Genomic DNA, 18,197 nt, shown 5'->3' with positions numbered 1-18,197 from the left:
GTGTCTGGGAAGTGATCATGAGAGCCCAGAAACATCATGAGATGGCTGAGCACAGGCTGTGGGTAGGGGAATAAGATTCACTCAGTAGCAAAACTGCCCCAATTACTGAAGAGGAGGTTAAAAAACTTGAGTTCTGACAAAGATCAGACATCAGTTCAGGCTTTCAAGACAGCACGTTATATACACCCAGGGACAGATGGAGCAGGGGGTGAAGATAATGGTGATCTGACTGAAAGCATGATAAACAGAGTCAAAGGTCCAATCTGATGGCTGTAAGTAAAGCTATTTTGTGGACATGTACATTTGGAGCCATTTCTAAAGGCTCTAAATATTGTAAGATTCTAAAAATCTAAAACTTGTAAACAGATTTCACATTTATTTCCAGAGCATCATCACGACCCCACAGATTTCAGAATTTATTTTAAAACATGATTAAATAATTTGAATAAAAAAGCAATAATAATTTAATAACACTGGTAATAAGCATTCAACTGGAGCAAGGGAAAAAGACTGATTTTTATTAGGATAGCCATCATATCCTTATGGCCTACAATACATTTATTTCAATCAACTCAAGTTACTATGTTTCTCTGAGTTCCCTCTGAGCCTAACCACTAGTGGAGGTGACTTCTTTTTATCTTGGTATGTGAGTTAGCTGTCATTATGTAAGCATTAATTCAGGTCACTGAGTACGAGGGTTCCCACTAACTTTATATTTTTAGATCTTTCTCTTTACCTAGAAGCCAAAATTTTAACTAAACACCTTGCACCAAACCTCTCTTTTCTAGGAAGTGAATTTGGGAAAGCAGTGTTTATTTTAATTTCAGGTGTATTTAAATAAATAATACACACAGACACACATGCAGCAAGTAAATATCAATTTGAGTTCTGGCTATCCTTTAGAGATGTGATTTTATCAGAATCTTAATGAAGTGCTGGATTTAAATTGAACAACTGGATGCTTTGTTTCTGCTAGATCCCTAAAAGTCTTTTTATAGGACGCAATATGTATTATTATTTCAATAACTAAGCTGTTGTTGCCCTTTTTTTCCTGAAAATGCCTCCAACTAAATTAGTGATGAGGGGAATGCATATTTTCTTGATGGAATGGAAATTCGGTACTTTTCAAGGTACTATACTATATCTCATGCTCTTCAATAGATAAAAAGCCTTCATGTAGATTATTTCTAAACACAGGTAAGAGTACAAACTTGCAGCTGTCCTGTTTAAGCTGTGCTCTGCAAGAATGCTGGAAAGATTCTATCTAGATTATTTAATATCTCTCCCATGCTCCTATCCTTCTCCACCCTTCCAAATGAATCCTCTAGGAAAACAGTCTTACTGATAGCAACCGATAATTTATACAGACGTAACCTGCTCCTGTTTTGGAGTGGGATTTTTCAGCTAAAGGGATTTGTTCAGATGTAGTGAATCTATCTAAGATTTTTTAACAAGGTATTTTCTGTGGAAAGTCACATAGCAGACACAATACACTACAATACATGCATAAGAACCTGGATCATTAGTAGTTTGGAATCTACTTAATTTGCAGTGGGTAGCTGAATTAAGGACAGTTCAGTAGACTGCTTCAGCTTTTACTTCAAAGGGCACCACTTCTCCATTCAACAGGAGCTTGTAAGTGACAGATGTGATACCCTTTGAAATGAAAGCTATAACAAACCACAGGTAGAGAACCCCAGAACTCCTGCACAGCTCTTTGTAGTAGCTACACACCCCCCCCCCCCACCTCAGGTTAGTTCACAAATCCTTATCTTTATAAAGGGCTAAGGAACTTAACTTAGTGAAGAATCTAGGTTTTACTGCAGTATAATCTTTAATTTCATAGTTTGCAGTCACTGACCCTTTAACTCTGAAATGATTTTACTGAAGCAACACATTTTAAAATCACAGAAAAATAGGGCTGGAGAGAACCTCAGGAAGCCATCTAGTCCAACTCCCTGCTCAAGGCAGGACCATTCCTGTCTAATCTAGACAAGTTTTTGCTTAGCCGATTCTCAAAAACTTCAGGAACAACCTTCGTGCACAAGTACCAGGCATAATGTCCAAAACATCAAAAAACAAACAGACCCTTTAATGTGCCACAGGTAAAGTAGGGAGACAAAGCTACTGTCAATCCCAATGGTGCATGAACAGGAAGTAGTTTTAAAATATGAAAGAGAGTCACAAAAAGATGACTGCACTCTGCACTACAGAAGAAGGCAAAACTCTCCACAGTCCATGCCAATTTAATTGTACGGTAATATCACTTTCTGATCCCAAATGTAGCAATCAGTCTGGCCCTCTGCGGTGGAGTAAGATGCTCTAGCCAGGAACCTATATGTTTTTTAAGTTCCAGCTGAAGTATCACTACAACCCGGTCAAAATCCGAAGCCTTGGCTATAGCCAACGGTCCATGCTTCTGAGGAAGACAACTTCACACCAACTTCTGATACCTAGAATCATAGAAAAATGGGGCTGGAAGGGATCTTCATAGGTTATCTAGTCCAGCCCCCTGCTAGGAGCAAGATCATTGCTATCCAAACCATCCTATATAAATCCATTGTCTAACCTATTAGCAAAACTACACAGTCAATCCCAACACAACCACAAGACATAACACCCTAATCTGCCACAGGTAAAGCAGGGGGACCAGAGGCCAACATTCTGCTGGTTATTAAATTATGCTCAAGAGATTGAAGGAAGACGGCCATGCCCCTGCTAAAGGCGGCAGCAAATCCCCCTGCAGTCTATACCAATCTGATCATGGGGAAAATTTCTTCCTGATCTGAAACATAGTCTGACCCTGAGCAAAGGGCAAGACCCTCTGACCCTCTACCCAGCACTTCTGGGTTTAAGTCCAAGGAAGAGCACTGGCACACTTCAGTCAAAATCATGAATGTCATGTGCCTCCCAAGGCTGGGCGGGCATAGTGACCACACACAGGCGTCGACACCAGGGTGGCGAGCATCAATCGGCAACTGGCGGCAGTGTCTGCAGCAAGGGGGAGTGGGGGTGGGGTGGCGAGCAGTGACCACCCACAGGCACTGCTGGCAGCAGCCAATGTTAGGGGGTACATGTGCACCTGTGTGCACCTCCTACATATCAGTAATAGTCAAAAACCCCAGCCTTGGCTGTAGCCAATACCAAATACTTCTGAGGAATAAAGACCCCCATCCACACACACACAGCAGCAGGAGGGGGAAAAATTCCCTCCTGCCCCCATGGAGAAGAAATACCCATAGCAGATCACAGGCGTAGCTACTCCTAGATCATCCTCGACCAGTGCTTAACACCTCCAATACTGTGAGGTTCTTTAACTTCCCTAGGCATTCTTTTCCACTGCTTCACTTTTCTAACAGTGAAGAAGTTTTTCCTGATATCCAATCTAAACCTACTTTGCTGCAACTTCAAGCCACTGCTAAGGGTCCTGCCCTTTGTATAGAGGGAGATAAGATCTTCAGATAGTTGAAGACTGCTATCATGTACCCCCATAATCTCTGCTAAAAATGCTCAGTTCTCACAAGTGCTTTGTGTATGGCTTGCCTTCCAAGCCCTTTATCATTTTTGTCGCCCACCTCGGGACCCTTCTCAAGTTCTCCTTACCCCTATTTAGAACGTGGGGCCAAGAAGAGCACATAACACTCTGAAAGAGCCCTAACCAGTGGTAAGCAGAGCATCATTATCACCTCTTAAGTCTTACATCTAATATTCCTGTTGATGTAATCCAAAATTATTTTTGCTTTTTTTGCTGCTCCATTTTAGTGATCATGGGGCTCATTTGTAGAACTGTGTCCTAATTTTTCAGGTCTCTTACAGCTTAAGTATACAGTAATATAAATTGTAAGATAAATACTAATCACTGGTATAAGCTTTCATGTTTGTATAATTATGATTCTGTGTTATTTGGTTTCTTAAGCATTACATTGTATTAGAGCAATAAATTCTTCCATCTTAAAGATCTTAATCGTATTGTCCCTCGCTATATTTTCAACATTGCTAACCTCAAACATTCAAGTCACAAGTCAGGCTACAAAAATGATTCTTTTAAAATAAGCTTTAGTTTCTTTTCCTTCTGGTTTCGGAACCTTCAGGATACATTCACTTCATACCGTTAAAACTTTCTGCAAAACCATGAAGGATAGAAAGTTACTTTCTTAAAATGAAAAATGAGGGCTCCTATACACATGCAGGGAGGCTGGTCTACAGCACGCAGAAGGAGACTCAATTAATTGAGTCTGCTGGAACATGGTAACCACCATACTCCAGCATCATATGCATCAGTGTCTCCATGCTGCAAAATGAGTGGGGCACTTTAAATTAAGCTCATTCAATGAAAAAAAAGCTTTAAAATTTGAATGGAAGAGGTTTTGAACCATATTGTATTTGTCACATTTCAAAACCTTTTTGTATTATTATTACTACTACTGCTACATTTAGAGGGAAGTTTCTCTTTTTTATTTTTCCTTCAGAGTAAGAACAGATAAACAATCAGCAATGAGCACTCTGTCTAAATTTGCGGCTGACACGAAGTTATGGAGTAAAGTAAACAAACTAATGGGAAGGGATCAAATCCAGGTGGACCTGGACAGGTTGGAAAAGTGGGCAGAAAAGAACAGGATGCAGTTGAATAAAGACAAGTGCAAAGTACTGCATCAGAGAGAAGGAATCACCAACACACCTATAAGCTAAGGGATGACCTCAGCAGCACAGTAGCAGAAAGGGATCTCAGAGTCATAGTTGACTCCAAGATGAATAAAAGCCGGCAATATGACGAAGTGACTAGTAAAGCTAACTGCACTCTATCATGCATTAGCAGGTGCATCACGAACAGGTCCATGGAGGTGATACTTCTCCTCTACGCAGCAGTGGTCAGGCCGCAGTTGGAGTATTGTGTCCAGTTCTGGGCACCACACTTCAAGAGGGATATGGATAACCTTGAGAGGGTCCAAAAGAGGGCCACTCAGATGGTTAGAGGCCTGCAGGTAAGGTCCTACCAGGAGAGACTGAGGGACCTGGATCTCTTCAGCCTCTGCAAGAGAAGGATGAGACGGGATCTTGTGGCAGTATACAAATTCATCGGGGTGCAGGGCAGCAAGAAATTGGAGATGCTCTGTTTACCAGGGCACCCCTTGGAATAACTAGGAACAATGGCCACAAACTGACAGAGAGCAGATTTAGGTTGGACATCAGGAAGAACTTCTTTACAGTAAGGGTTGCCAGAATCTGGAATAGGCTTCCAATGGAGGTGGTGCTCTCCCCTACCTTGGGGGTCTTTAAGAGGAGACTGGGCAAGCACCTGGCTGAAGTCATATGACCCAAGCGCTCTTTTCCAGGGCAGGGGCTCGGATTCGATGATCTATTGAGATCCAATCCAACCCTAACAACTAGGAAACTATGAACATAAGAAACTAGGGCATTTTTACACATGGAACAATGCAGCACCGGGAGCTTTGGAAAGTGCCTGGCACTGTGACACTTGCAGTTGTATAAGCAGCAAAATGCATGTCAGCACTGAGAAAATATTGGTGGTGTGCTTTTGAACTAAAACACATTAGAGGTGCTTTAGTTCAAAAGCGCATCCTGACGTTTTCTGTGTGCTGATGTGCGTTTTGCCACTTATGAGAACGGCACTCAGCGCAGTGCAGTTCGCAACAACTTGTGTACAGAGCAGACTTGATTAATGGATCTCTGACACATCACAGGACAAAAAGGTATGTGTATAAATGACACTAGTTTCTACAAAAGTAAGATTTGACATTCATTTTCCCCCAGTGTTCCAAATGTACTGGTATACTCAAAAAGACAGTACAAGCCTCTTATTTATCCATCTGGAGCAGCATGCTAGAAAGATAGTACGTACATTAATCCAACAAGAGAGAAGTGGGAAAATGTCACTGACAAACTGGTAACTGGTCTGCAGCTTCAATTCCCAGTGCCCCAAAATACAGTTTTAAAACAAAACTTTTATGGGCTAATGTTAGCAAGTAGGCAAAAAAAACCAACCAGACTTGAACTTCACGTGAAATCATACAGTGACACAGGGATACCCTCACGTATCTAGCATAACTAGAATAAATCTTCCAGGGAGAAAATAAGAAGCCTGAGAGAAGTCAATTAGAAATAGCTGAAGAGCTGTGAGATCAGAAAAGGTAGTAGGTCACAGAAAAAAGATTCAGTGTTGAAAGAAGGTTATTTATATGGAACTGTCAGCTGCAGAATTAAGTTAGAAAAGCCTCAGAAGTGAGTACATAAAGAAGTTAAGGATGATGTTGAATTGCCTACTAGTAGTATATGGATAACAACATTTTAAAAAACAAATTCAAAGAAAACACCATATAGTCAGACTAGGCCAAGGAGTAAGTTACAATTATTTGGAACCTGATTACACAATGCATAAAATAAATTACAGGTTAAAAATTCTAATGGGATACTAAAAATATATTAGTATTTATTTCTTACAGGATGTTCTATTACTTGTACAATACCACAAACTTCTTTAACAACAGTGAATGCCAAGTTAAACTACTGAAGAGATTACTGGAGCAAGAAGTTATAGCTTCACAAGGGGTAAACACAGTTTCTTGCACCTTGGTTTTGGTTTTTAAATTAACTTTGTTCTCCCTTCCCTTTCTAAAATGGTGAGGAAATTCAGAAGAATTATGGTCTATCAAGTAGTAAAAATTTTACTCAAAGTGCTATTATGACTTTTGTTTTAAAATGAGAGTGACTATGAAGGTCAGACAGTAGCGTCAACTTTGGGTTACTGGCCTCAATTTTCAGTCTGAAAAGTGAATAAAAGCCTGAACCATGCATGTACAAGTTTTTTTTTTTAGTTGAATCAATAAAAAAAAACATGCAAGACAAACCATATTATAAATTTGACTAACAGCAAGAATTCCTGAGCTGTACATATTGTTTAATAGTTAAGTTCTGTATTACTACTTGTATCAAAACCCCCCCAGAAATAAAACTTTTTGATAAGCTATGACTTGGGTCTTTTAATTGCCCAAATGACGAGATTTACCAAGATCTGAGGAAGTTAAACACCAATTTTGGAACTGTGTTTTTATAAAATAACCGCTTACACAATGGAGGCAAATGAACAATTTCTAGAGCACAAAATGAGTCACCTGAGTATTATGTAATTGGACATTAACTATCACTTACTCAAAAAAAAAAGAGATAAGAAATACTGGATTAAAAAAAAACAACACCCCCCCACAAGCATTTACAAGCCATTGCTGCACATTACAAGTTGTTTTGAACTTCAAAATGAAATTACTATGCTGCAGTGTATTAATGAATGATAAAGCTCTCCAAGTTTCTTTGACCTACAGAATATTACTTTTGATTGCATTTTGAATGTATCCATACATAGCATGCTTGTCCATTGTTGGCAACTCCAATTAATTTTTTTGAGATTTGATAACTATTATAGCAAGTAAAGCCAAATATTAACTCATACAGTTATGAATATCAACAGAAAAATCAAGTTAGCTAGAACTATGTACCATGTAAGGCAAAGTGCAGTATTAAAAAATTCCTTTGGGAGGCAGCATTGCATATTGTTAGCACCAAAGCAAGCAAAAGACACTGTTAGTGACAGTATGCCAATTCAGAAAATATATTTAGAAAAAGCATACAGCACTTCTATAAAAACTTTAGCCAGTGCTAACGTATAATTTTGTTTAAAATTAAATAATTCACAACCACTCTATATTAGTACTCTTTGAGGACTAGCATTTAAAGACAAAAAAAGCTTTCCTTATTTGAATCAGAATAATTGTACTAATGAATTACAATTCTGAACTGTCTACAAATATGAATAAATAAAACATATGTTATACTGTTGATTGGTATGTTGATTTTCAGCTAATCAAAATACCAATTAACAACAAAACACGTTGTATAGAACAGGGTGAAAACTCATGGTAGAAATAGGTACTAGAGTTCAACGATGAAAATTAAAAAAAAGTTTTAAAAAAGGTTTATGAAACACATATGGTGAATAACCATAATAACGGCTGAAGCACACACATGCTCATCAGACCAAATTCTCATAATATACTTGGCATGTCTGCATTTATTTAAAACAACACACAATATTTTAAATAAGGTTTACAGCAGCAGCCATTAAGAAGCTAGCACAGGTCAATAGAGCAAGCTGGTAATTATGTCAATAATTTGTTTATACTCACCTTTGGAGCCTGTTATGTTACTGATCAGAAAATATTAAGTATCTAAGTATCTAATCTCTATTTGTGAATCTCAATGTACAACATGCCTGTACAACATGCACTAGTGATCTGTTGATCCATGTCAGCATTCTATATTGCAGTTCATAATGAGATCAAATGTGCTAGGTCAAACTGTGTAAGGAGAGAGGGCAGTGTTAAGGAACAGGTGCACACACTCGCTTATGCTAAGGGAACAAAGAACTAAAGATTTTAGAAATGCCACCTCCCCTTTTGAAAATGGGCAATAATGCTCTGGGTACAGAAAGAAGACCTTACCTTTGTTTATGCCAATTTAAGGAGGGCCTCTTATATGGCTGCAAAGGTACTATGTTTTCTTATTGCCTAGGCCCTAAGAGGTCTGGAGGAAAAATACTTCAGGAACAACGTTGAAGAACCACAAACTTACCTGATACGGGAAGATGAACACAGCTACTCTATGCAAAGTAAAGATGATTTATCAGTAGCAAATAAAATGTAGCTATTATCTAGCTATCTTCAGCTTTTTCAACAGAAAAATCTTGCTGGGAAAAAAATACACGTTACATTCAAATATTGAGTTTTCAATGGCATATGCTGTGAACCTGCGGGCATATCTACACATGCTATTAGCGTGCAGCAATAAACTGTGGTGCAACATGTGACACAGCTTATGACTCACGCGTGCTGAGTTTGAACATGTTTTTGGGACTGCAGCAGGTTGAGCCGGGTTGGAGCAGCCCCAGCTGGCAGAAGGCAGCCTGCCAGCTCGGGTCTGCTCCGACCTGACTCAACACATTGAGGAAGGGCTGGCTGGGGCACGAGGATGCTCTAGTGTGGGAGGCAGCCTCCACAGTGAAGGGCCCTTGTGCCCCAGCTAGCCACCATCAACATTTACACATGCAGGGCTGCTGAGTAAAAAACTTTGCAGCTGGACAGTATTTGTATTTATAAGTACCACCCTTCTGCAGAGTTTATTAGTTTGCTGCAGCCTAATAGGCCACATGTGTAGATGCAGAGATGTTTACTGCAGAGCTAATTAGGCACCTCTGCAGTAAATATCTTGTGTGACGTGCCCTGTGTGTTTTAAACATATTCCTGTGGGAAGAGTGATTGTGACATCATGCTCTGTGATCAGTTATAAATTGACTCTAGCATCCCAACCAGCTTCTCTACACTTTCTATTGTTTACTCACAGATGTCTTGTTCCTTTTAAATCCTTTTGAACTTCTGTAGTGTACACTAAAATAAAGATTTTGTTTTTACATTGTCTTCCAATGTTCTTATATTGACAAAGTTTGTATAAACTAGTTTATTTTTACATTAAACACAATTTCCAAACTGCAGCTCTTGTTGCAAATGATGCATGACAATATTAGAAAGTGTAACCTACTATTTTATCAGTGGTTTACATGACAACAAAATTATGAAGGACTTTCAAGAGCAGAAAAAAATGTCTCAATGAATAGTGTAGCATTCTCTTGCTTCTACGAACTTAAATTGCCAAAATCCCAGCATACAGGCCCTATTCTGGGGGCTCTTCTATGCCCTCTGATTTAGAAAAGCTCTTAAACATGCTTAACTCCTACTGGGTGTGTCTACCTGAGATGTTTTACTGTGGAGCTGCCTAATTAGGTCAGCAGTAAAATCTTCGCATGTACACATGAAGCTCTATTAGGCTGCGGTAAACTACTTATCTCTGTGGCATGTCAGAACTTGTAAATACAAGTACTATCCTAAGGCAGAGTTATTTACTGCACAGCAACACACGTGTAGATGCTGACAGGGCTGGCTGGGGTAGGAGGGTGCTTCAGTGTGGGAACTGCATGCTGATAAATCCTGAACTAGAGCACCCTTGTGCCCCAGCCAGCCCCTCCGCAGAATGCTGAGCTGGGTTAAAGCAGCCTGACCCACCCTGTTAAGCAGGGTTGCACAGGCTGACCCAATATGCCTTCTGCCAGCCTGGGATTGCTCCACCCCAGCTCAACACACTGTGGTCCCAGGCACACATTCAAACACAGTGCCCAGGAGCAATAAACTCTGGCACAACACGCACCAGACATAATTGCTTCTCATTAACTATGCTTGTAGATGCACCCACTATTTTCAAGAGATGTCAAACACAGGCTTAAATGCTTTCCTGATCACTGCAGAACAAGAAACATGAAGAATTAAATGGAATAAAATAGCCAAGTTTAATCAATTTTTCTCTGTTAAAAAGTATAGACAACCTACTTATTATATTAGTAAGCCATTCAGTAAACTCTCTCTTTTACGAAGAACCACCAGTTTTAATTAGGAGTCATTTTAGTTTATTCTGTTGGACAAACAAGCAAAACTGAGTGCACACAGCCATTAAACTTCAAGACTTGTAAAGTTTCAGCATACAGTACCTGGAATCAGCATTTTTATTACAATCTTCCCTAAATACAATCCATCTATTACAGCAAAAAGTAAATGCTGTAAAATGAATACAAAGCAGATTTAACTTTTACATTTCAGGTTTAGCCTTTAGTCAAGAAAATGTATGCAATTAAAGTTCTAGTGAATTTCAGGGACAAATGAATGCCTATTCGACTAATCATGCTGTGAAATCACTTACTTTTATGGTTAGGGGCTGCTTTCTTAACATTTGAGAAAATGCAGATTTAGTATCTTGGGACCATTGTCTGTGTTTCTTTGGTCCTCCAACTCAAATCCAGATTTGAACCAAGTCCTGTCACTTCCCTATCCACCACAGATACAAAACCAGCCTCTTCCTTCTTCTGTCCTTTGGCAATAACAAGGATGTGGGTAACATTTCAGGTCTCTTTCCTTTTCTCCCAGCTTCCCCTTTTCCAGTCTACCTGGTCAGATACAGCTGTTACCTAGCCTGTTAACTGTTCTAATTTTTTACTAAACATCCTTATACATTGCCTTCTGTCACTTCCTTCCATTTCATCAATCTCTCAACAGCCTTTTCAATAACACCACAAAAATCTCAAATCAATCCTTCCTAGAATTCAGAGAGGCTTGTCAATCTCCTACTTCACCATGACCCTGCTTCACAAGCTGCATCCAGACATGCAGGGGCGCGAGGTTTCCGGCACTGCAAACCTCTTTGTAGTACCACAAACTACATGTGGTGAACATTAAAATGTGCCTCGCACTGCAAATTTGCAGCATGGGGTGACTATTTGATACTGGATTTTCCTGGTAACAAAAAAAACATGCACAAAGATCAGCATAATACAGACATGGAGACCAGGCCATCCAGAGCAATGCCTTGGCTGGCGGCCAAGCTTCCGTGCTGCCCAACCTGTGCCCCTGCTGCTCCAGGCTACCAGGTAAGACTGCTGGGGCCAGCACTGGTTCTGGTCCCAGCATCTAGCTCCCCCCCTAGCTGAAGAACCGGGAGGAGCTAGACAAGGGCAGTTTGCCCATTACAGTACAGTTTGTCCCACAATGAAGTGCACGTGCATACACTGAGGCAATTTGTCCTGCTGCGAGCACACTCCCCTGCATGTCCGAATGTGGCCATCGAGTCTCTTTATCCTCTAGTTAGTCTCAGGTAGTGTGGGGATAAAGCAGTTTCCCTACCTCATGGAGAGAAATGAACTGTGGAGTGTTGAGAAAGCATAATAGTAAGTGCCATGCAAGTACCTAACATAAATTTGACTTTGTCTATAACAGAAATATAAAGGGATAGAAGGGGATAAAAATAACAAACAAAACCAGGCACACAGTAACTTGGACTAGTAAGATGCATGCCATACTTAAAACACGGCACAAAACATTCCTAATGTCTAAATATCACATACTGAAACAAGGAAACAAATAATGCATTCTTCAATAGAAGAAGACATACAAAAAACTAGAACTCTGGGTTTCAAAATGATATCTTTTATTAGACTAACTGGAAAATGGCAAGAAAATTGTCCTTTTGTGCAAGCTTTCAGGAATCAAAGTCCCTTTGTCAGGCTCTGGGAAAAGTGTAGATGGTACAATATGGTAAAAAGTCCCCATAGGTTGGAAATAAACTTCATTTTTGCACAGAGGGAGCTGAAGATGGAAGTCTGTTCCTCTGGGTCCATGAAAGTGTCTATTCTTCAATAGAAGAATGCATTAATTTTATTGCAGAAAGATAAGAAAAATCCTTTGTTTTACTTTACATTAGGAAACCAGGTTCAAAAAGCATCTGGTGGCTTTTGCAGTTGGGACCAATACAGACAGATAATTACAGCTAACATATTCTATGTCCCAAAAAGATGTTTCATTAAGTTGTACTTGCAAACACCTTCCTAGAAATAATTTTAAGTAGGAGATCTCCATGTTTACATGATTGTGAAGAGACAAAATAGTTGATAGGATGGTGATTACTTAATTCTCACTATGTGAGTCACAAGGCAGCACTGTGTAAACTAGTCCTGATAAAATCTTTCTTCCCAACAGACTTTAAATATGACTAGCTAACACTATGCAGGTCAGTGTGTAATGTTAGCAGTCTGTTAACTAATTCTCCATTCAAATGAGTTAATAAAACATTAACTACCCTGGCTATTATACTGGATAAAATTCTGTTATGAAAGTGTCAAACTAGAGATTTGTAAGGGTTTCTCTGGCTTTAATATCCAGTGGAATCCCGGGACAAGAAATGTAAACCTGCCAACCACCTCTACCACTCCCACAACAGAACCATCACCATTCCTGGATCTTACACCTGCACTTCCAGAAATGTAATAGATCTCATCCAGTACACTGAATGCCCTGATGGAAACTACATAAGAGAAACCGAACGACAACTGCGTACCAGAATGAACACACACCAAAAATCAAGCAGACAAAAATACCCAATTACTTGTGGGTGCGCATTTCTCACGAGACAACCACTCTCTCCAATCTCTCAGTTCAAATCCTCAAAGAGGATTTACAAAACACCTTTTATAGACAAGCCTATGAACATCACTTCATAAATATACTAGATACAAAAAATCATGGACTAAATATAGATATTGGATTTATGGCAATTATAACTTGCCTCCATCCAATAATCCCAGGTAACTTCTCTACATTTTCCCAGATATATTTTGTCATTGGTCTACACTCCTCTCTTTTCCCCCTCACCTACCTGTCTCACACCTATTAACTCCCATCCCCTCTGGTCTTCCCTGCCTCGCATTTTCATTTTTACCGACCTGCATTTTGCATATTGGCTTAAGCTTCTATTCCACCCAGCAGAGTATACAAACACCAGCAGACTCTTCCTATGCCTGAAGAAGGGGGTGTGTGCCCAAAAGCTTGTAAAAAACAATTTCCCCAATTATTCAGCTGGTCTAATAAAAGATATCACATTTACCCAAAGGATCTTTTCTGTCTACTGAAGATACAGGTGTAGGAGATAAAGGAGCAAGTGAAAAAGGAAACCAGGGAAGTTGAGACGGCTAGTGAAAGCACTTAACGCAGTATGTTCTTACATTTTAAGATTTGGATGCACACAAGTTCTATTAAAACATCATAATTGTGGGTAGTATTAGAAACACCCAGGAATTTTCTGTAAAATAAATCTTCCTAAAAACCATAAAAATATACCCGTTTCCCTTAATTATCTAAACAATGGTTCCATGTTGCTTCTGCAGTAAATCTACATCAGCTAGCAAAATGTAGATTATAGAAAAAAATTAAGAATAATGAAAACAATTCTAACACCCAGATTTAGTAAGCATAAATCAGAACCATTTTGTTATGTCACATGCACATGAGACATCTCTTTATGACTGTATTAATATAATAAATTACGTGTATTTGTAAAATTGGATTAATATTTGCAACAAAAACCCCTCATTTATCCTCATTTTCTGATAGATTGTACATATCAAATCGGATATTTACACAAGTTATGCCATAAAATGAAAGCTACATTTTATACTAACCTATTTTATTCCAAAGCAAGATGGCACTGTTGCTAAAGATCAAATGTTTAATTATGTTGTTCTTTTCCCCACGTAAGCATAATCATTACTGACCCACTAAAACAAATGTGTATTGCAGAATGCAACAGAGTTCACCAAATAAATCACGCCCTCTTCTGACTACAATCAACACTTTAGGGGACTACAAACTTAACTCCACTTTACGTCAGTATCAAGAAATACATTTTCATTTCTTGAATATATAATATTTTCAGTGATGCATAATTTTCAGATTTATATGTTACAGTCTCTGGAAAAAACGGTTTAATTGGAAGGATACTTCATGGTAGTTGCAAGGTAATGAGGATGTTTCACACACACTGAAGGAGGTTTGAATTGAAATAGCAGGGACAGGAAAGATTATAAAGCTAAAACCCACATTTGAAACTATCTAATTACTAGCAGAACTCAACTGCTGCCTTGTATGAAGTGAACCTCAAGTAAATTAAAAAGTTAGAAATGCTTAGTTTTAGGTTACCTTCAGGGATTTTGCTAATTGTACATGGTTATCATAAACTAGAATGTCTACTGTTAGATTTCTCAGCTTATGAATGAGAACTTTATCTCCTTCAAGATCACTTGATTCCACAGGCACCTTCCAGGACTGGTAGGAACATTCTGTGCCATCCCACACCTGCAGTGAAAAAGAAACAATATCAGTATCAATTTATATCCATATCAATATCAATATCAATTATACCAATTATCCCATTTCATACATTCAATATGCAAAAGATATAATATTTAAAAACTGAGTATTTTTAGATGAAATTATTACAAAAAACATACCTACCTTAGCAAAGTAACAACCTTTATTCTTTAAGGAATAAAATCTCCCACTTGATTCATTAGCATTATTTTCTTCTCATTTAAAGAATGTGGAATAAGACCTCCAGAATATTTTTACGTGCCAAATACTAGAAATAGATAAATATTACTACACAGTTTATCACCAGTAAAGCAAATATTAGAGCGTTTATCCTTTAGTTATGCACTGCAAGGAGGTAAATTTGTATGGTTTGTGAAACATTCTGTATTCAAGTTTTGATTTGTTAAAAAGTCTTCCAATTTTTTATATATGTTAACCCTCTGGACAATGCATATTAAGTATGAATTACATACCCAGTTTGGGTATGTCCCCATCTTAGTGAGATGCCCTCATCTAAAAATTATAGATCAAATTTTCCAAAGGTAGATTCTTAAATATGTGTTTAGACATTAATAGAACCTGGACATGTAGAAGTTTGAAAAAAAGCTGCTAAATTGACAGACAGTTATTTCTGTAAAGCAGAACCCACATTAAACCAGAACAGAATATAGGTCACATGCAAATGCAGAACAGAAGAAAGGCTGCTAAGTTTGAGTGTAACATTATCTTGAACTTATGTGTTACACCAGTATTCACTTCTCTTTTGTAGTTGATTAAATAGGTACCAGCAACAGCTTTGGAGTTATGAATTAACAGTTAAGCTAGGGAAGAGATAAGACCTAGTGCAGGGTTCCTCTGGATTTTTGCATCTGGGGCTGCAGATGCCCAGGAAAATGGTATATGCCATAACCATATTTGATTAGAGAGATGTTTTTGATGGCTTTGATATTCAGAGGACTGACCAATGAAAACTGGCACTGGAACAGGAAAGAAAGATCCCTTTTTATGAAGGAAGAGGCCTAATAGCTTAGTACATATCTTACTTTTGTTAAATCTCTTTTCAAAAAAATTAAGTTTCTTGTAGAACAGATCCAGCAAAGAGAAATTACAAAGACTGCTCAGGGGGAATGCCTAGAGATAATATGGGCCTCTGTTAACATGAACTTGAGTTTTTAGAACAGTCATCTGGATTGGGAAGAGGGAGGTAAAAAACCAAACTAATCTCTGATATAAAAAATTATACCTAACCTTCAAAACCCATCTTTTGAATTTATGGTAACATCTGGATTCAGCTGGAGGGGACTTACTGCTGTTTAGACTAACTTCTTTCAAAGATTCCTCTATCAATATATGCAGGCTACAGTGGAAAAGCCTTTGCATCTAGGCAGTTTGGAAAGAAAAACTTTTTTTTTACAGGCACTGAAGGTTTCTAGTATAATGATTCCTTGAGGATACTTTGCTGTCATATGATATATGCCATTCAAACACCATATTTTCTTGTACACAACATACCACCAAACAACATGTGCACATTATTTTTGAAAAACAGAATAAACAGGAAGATCTTTCCTTGAAAATACTAGTAAATAGAAGTACATAACAGAGTAGTGGCTTCTACAGCTGAAGCCTCTGCCAATGGGGAAAGGTGGAGGGTGGGGAGGAAGAAGAAGAGATAGTCTCCATACGCAGCAAGGAGGGAGCACTATGTGCAGTACTGCAGCATTACTTTAGCTGTTTCTCCCAGCAGAGGCAGAAACTGCTGTTATTGTATTTCTTCGCTTATAATGCATGCACCAATTTCCAGCAGATGAATTTTGGAAAAAGGTATGTGTAGGATGCAAGATAATACAGTATAAATTTGTGCTTGTGTCCAACCAATACAGGGAAGATTGCCAACAAAAGCAGATGATGTGTCTGGAACCTCAGAAGCACTCAGACTTACACTGTTAAAAACAGATGATTAAACAATGGTTAGCTTCTTAAAACTGCACTTTGATTTCTAAACTAAACTATAACAACATGGCAGGGTCTTGCACAAACAATTTATCAAAGCAAACAACAGTGGGTGTAATGGCTCAGACAAAAAAAAAAAGTAGCTGGGGATGGGGAAAGCATGGGGAAAGCATGGGGAAAAAAGGGTCTGTAAACTATGCGTCTGCCTTCCTACTAACCTAGAGTTCTTTACCGGGCTTGACAAGCATAGGGATCAGGCTGATATAGTCAATATAGTGTATTTCGACTTTTAAAAACCCTTCAACACCTTAGAAACTTAAGTTGTCATGGGCAGGGGGATAAAATATATTTGTGGATCAGAAATTATCTTAAGAATAGAAAATAAAAGAATGGGTAAAAATGTTCAGTTCTCAGAATAAAAAGTAGTAAATAGTGGAGTCCCCCAAATAACAGGGTTGGGATCAGTGCTGTTTAATGTGCTCAGGAATGTTCTGGAAAAGGTGATGAGACTAGTGAGATGGCCAAGGTCAAAGTCAACACAATGTATGAGTGTGTTAAATGTATCCACCCTTGAATACGTAGAGAACCTCAGGGCCATTAAGGATCATCCCTGCAAGCTGAAAGAAAACGGAAAAGTTCCACAAGGCTGGAAGACGGACAAAGGCTGCTGACAGACATGAAAAAACAATACAGTCCCCCTCCCCACCAGCGCTTTACTTTCAGCTCGGCACACCCCCACACCAAGTGCAGCGCATGCCCAGAAGAGGCATCACATTAGTTTGACCCAGCTCACCCAACATCGGTATAGAGCACGCGCTTCAGCAGGGCTTTCTGGTACAGTACTTTTATCTAACAGCCAACTGAATCAGCGTTAGATAAAAGTGCCTCACACCCACCCAATCGCATGCTGTCTGTCCAACCCTCAGAGCTGCACATGCGACTCGCTGTGGGAAAGCAGCATGCGACTGTGGCATGGGGTGCGTGACAACGGCGGCAGCTGCATGCAAGCCCCCTGCACCCCACGTCCGTCCACAGAGGGGCGCCACTGCTCTCTCCTCTCCCCCCGCCGCTCTGCTTCTGGGACTGGGCAGACAAACACAGTTGCCCCCTCCCCCCGCCATTCAGACCCTTTTGCGCCTCTCTGCCCTCACGGCTCTGCAGGCAGGGGGTGGCCGCAGCACCTCCTTGCCATCAGCTATTGGCAGGAGCCAATCAGGAGTGCGAGCTGGGTTGGGGGCGGGGCGTGCCGCAGTGTGCTGTGTGGAGCTCGCGGTGCCTGGCGTGCCCCTCCCCGCCCCGGGCGAGAGACAACATATGGGAACATGTCAGGGGAGACGCTGCCGCAGCGCCCCAGGGCACGCTCTGTCCCTGCCCACCTGCGCATACCCCTTACAGACTTTCTAAGTACCCCTAGGGGTACATGTACCCTCGGTT

At 39.6% G+C, this 18,197-nt stretch overlaps 1 protein-coding gene across 3 annotated transcripts in view; it reads right to left on the bottom strand.

Annotated features, from left to right (window-relative positions):
* Positions 1 to 18,197, bottom strand: part of POT1 (protection of telomeres 1) — a 188,658-nt gene that overhangs the window by 47,711 nt on the left and 122,750 nt on the right. For all 3 annotated transcript variants that reach the window (XM_006278058.4, XM_059725921.1, XM_059725920.1), the window contains one exon: positions 14,640 to 14,795. In XM_006278058.4, the coding sequence (XP_006278120.2) occupies positions 14,640 to 14,795 (156 nt within the window). The remainder of the gene's footprint in view (positions 1 to 14,639; positions 14,796 to 18,197) is intronic.

Source organism: Alligator mississippiensis, chromosome 4, assembly GCF_030867095.1.
Source record: "Alligator mississippiensis isolate rAllMis1 chromosome 4, rAllMis1, whole genome shotgun sequence".
In the NCBI taxonomy this organism is placed as follows: Eukaryota; Metazoa; Chordata; order Crocodylia; family Alligatoridae; genus Alligator; species Alligator mississippiensis.
The sequence above is the reverse complement of the archived record's forward strand: the minus strand, read 5'-3'. Positions and strand labels throughout refer to the sequence as shown.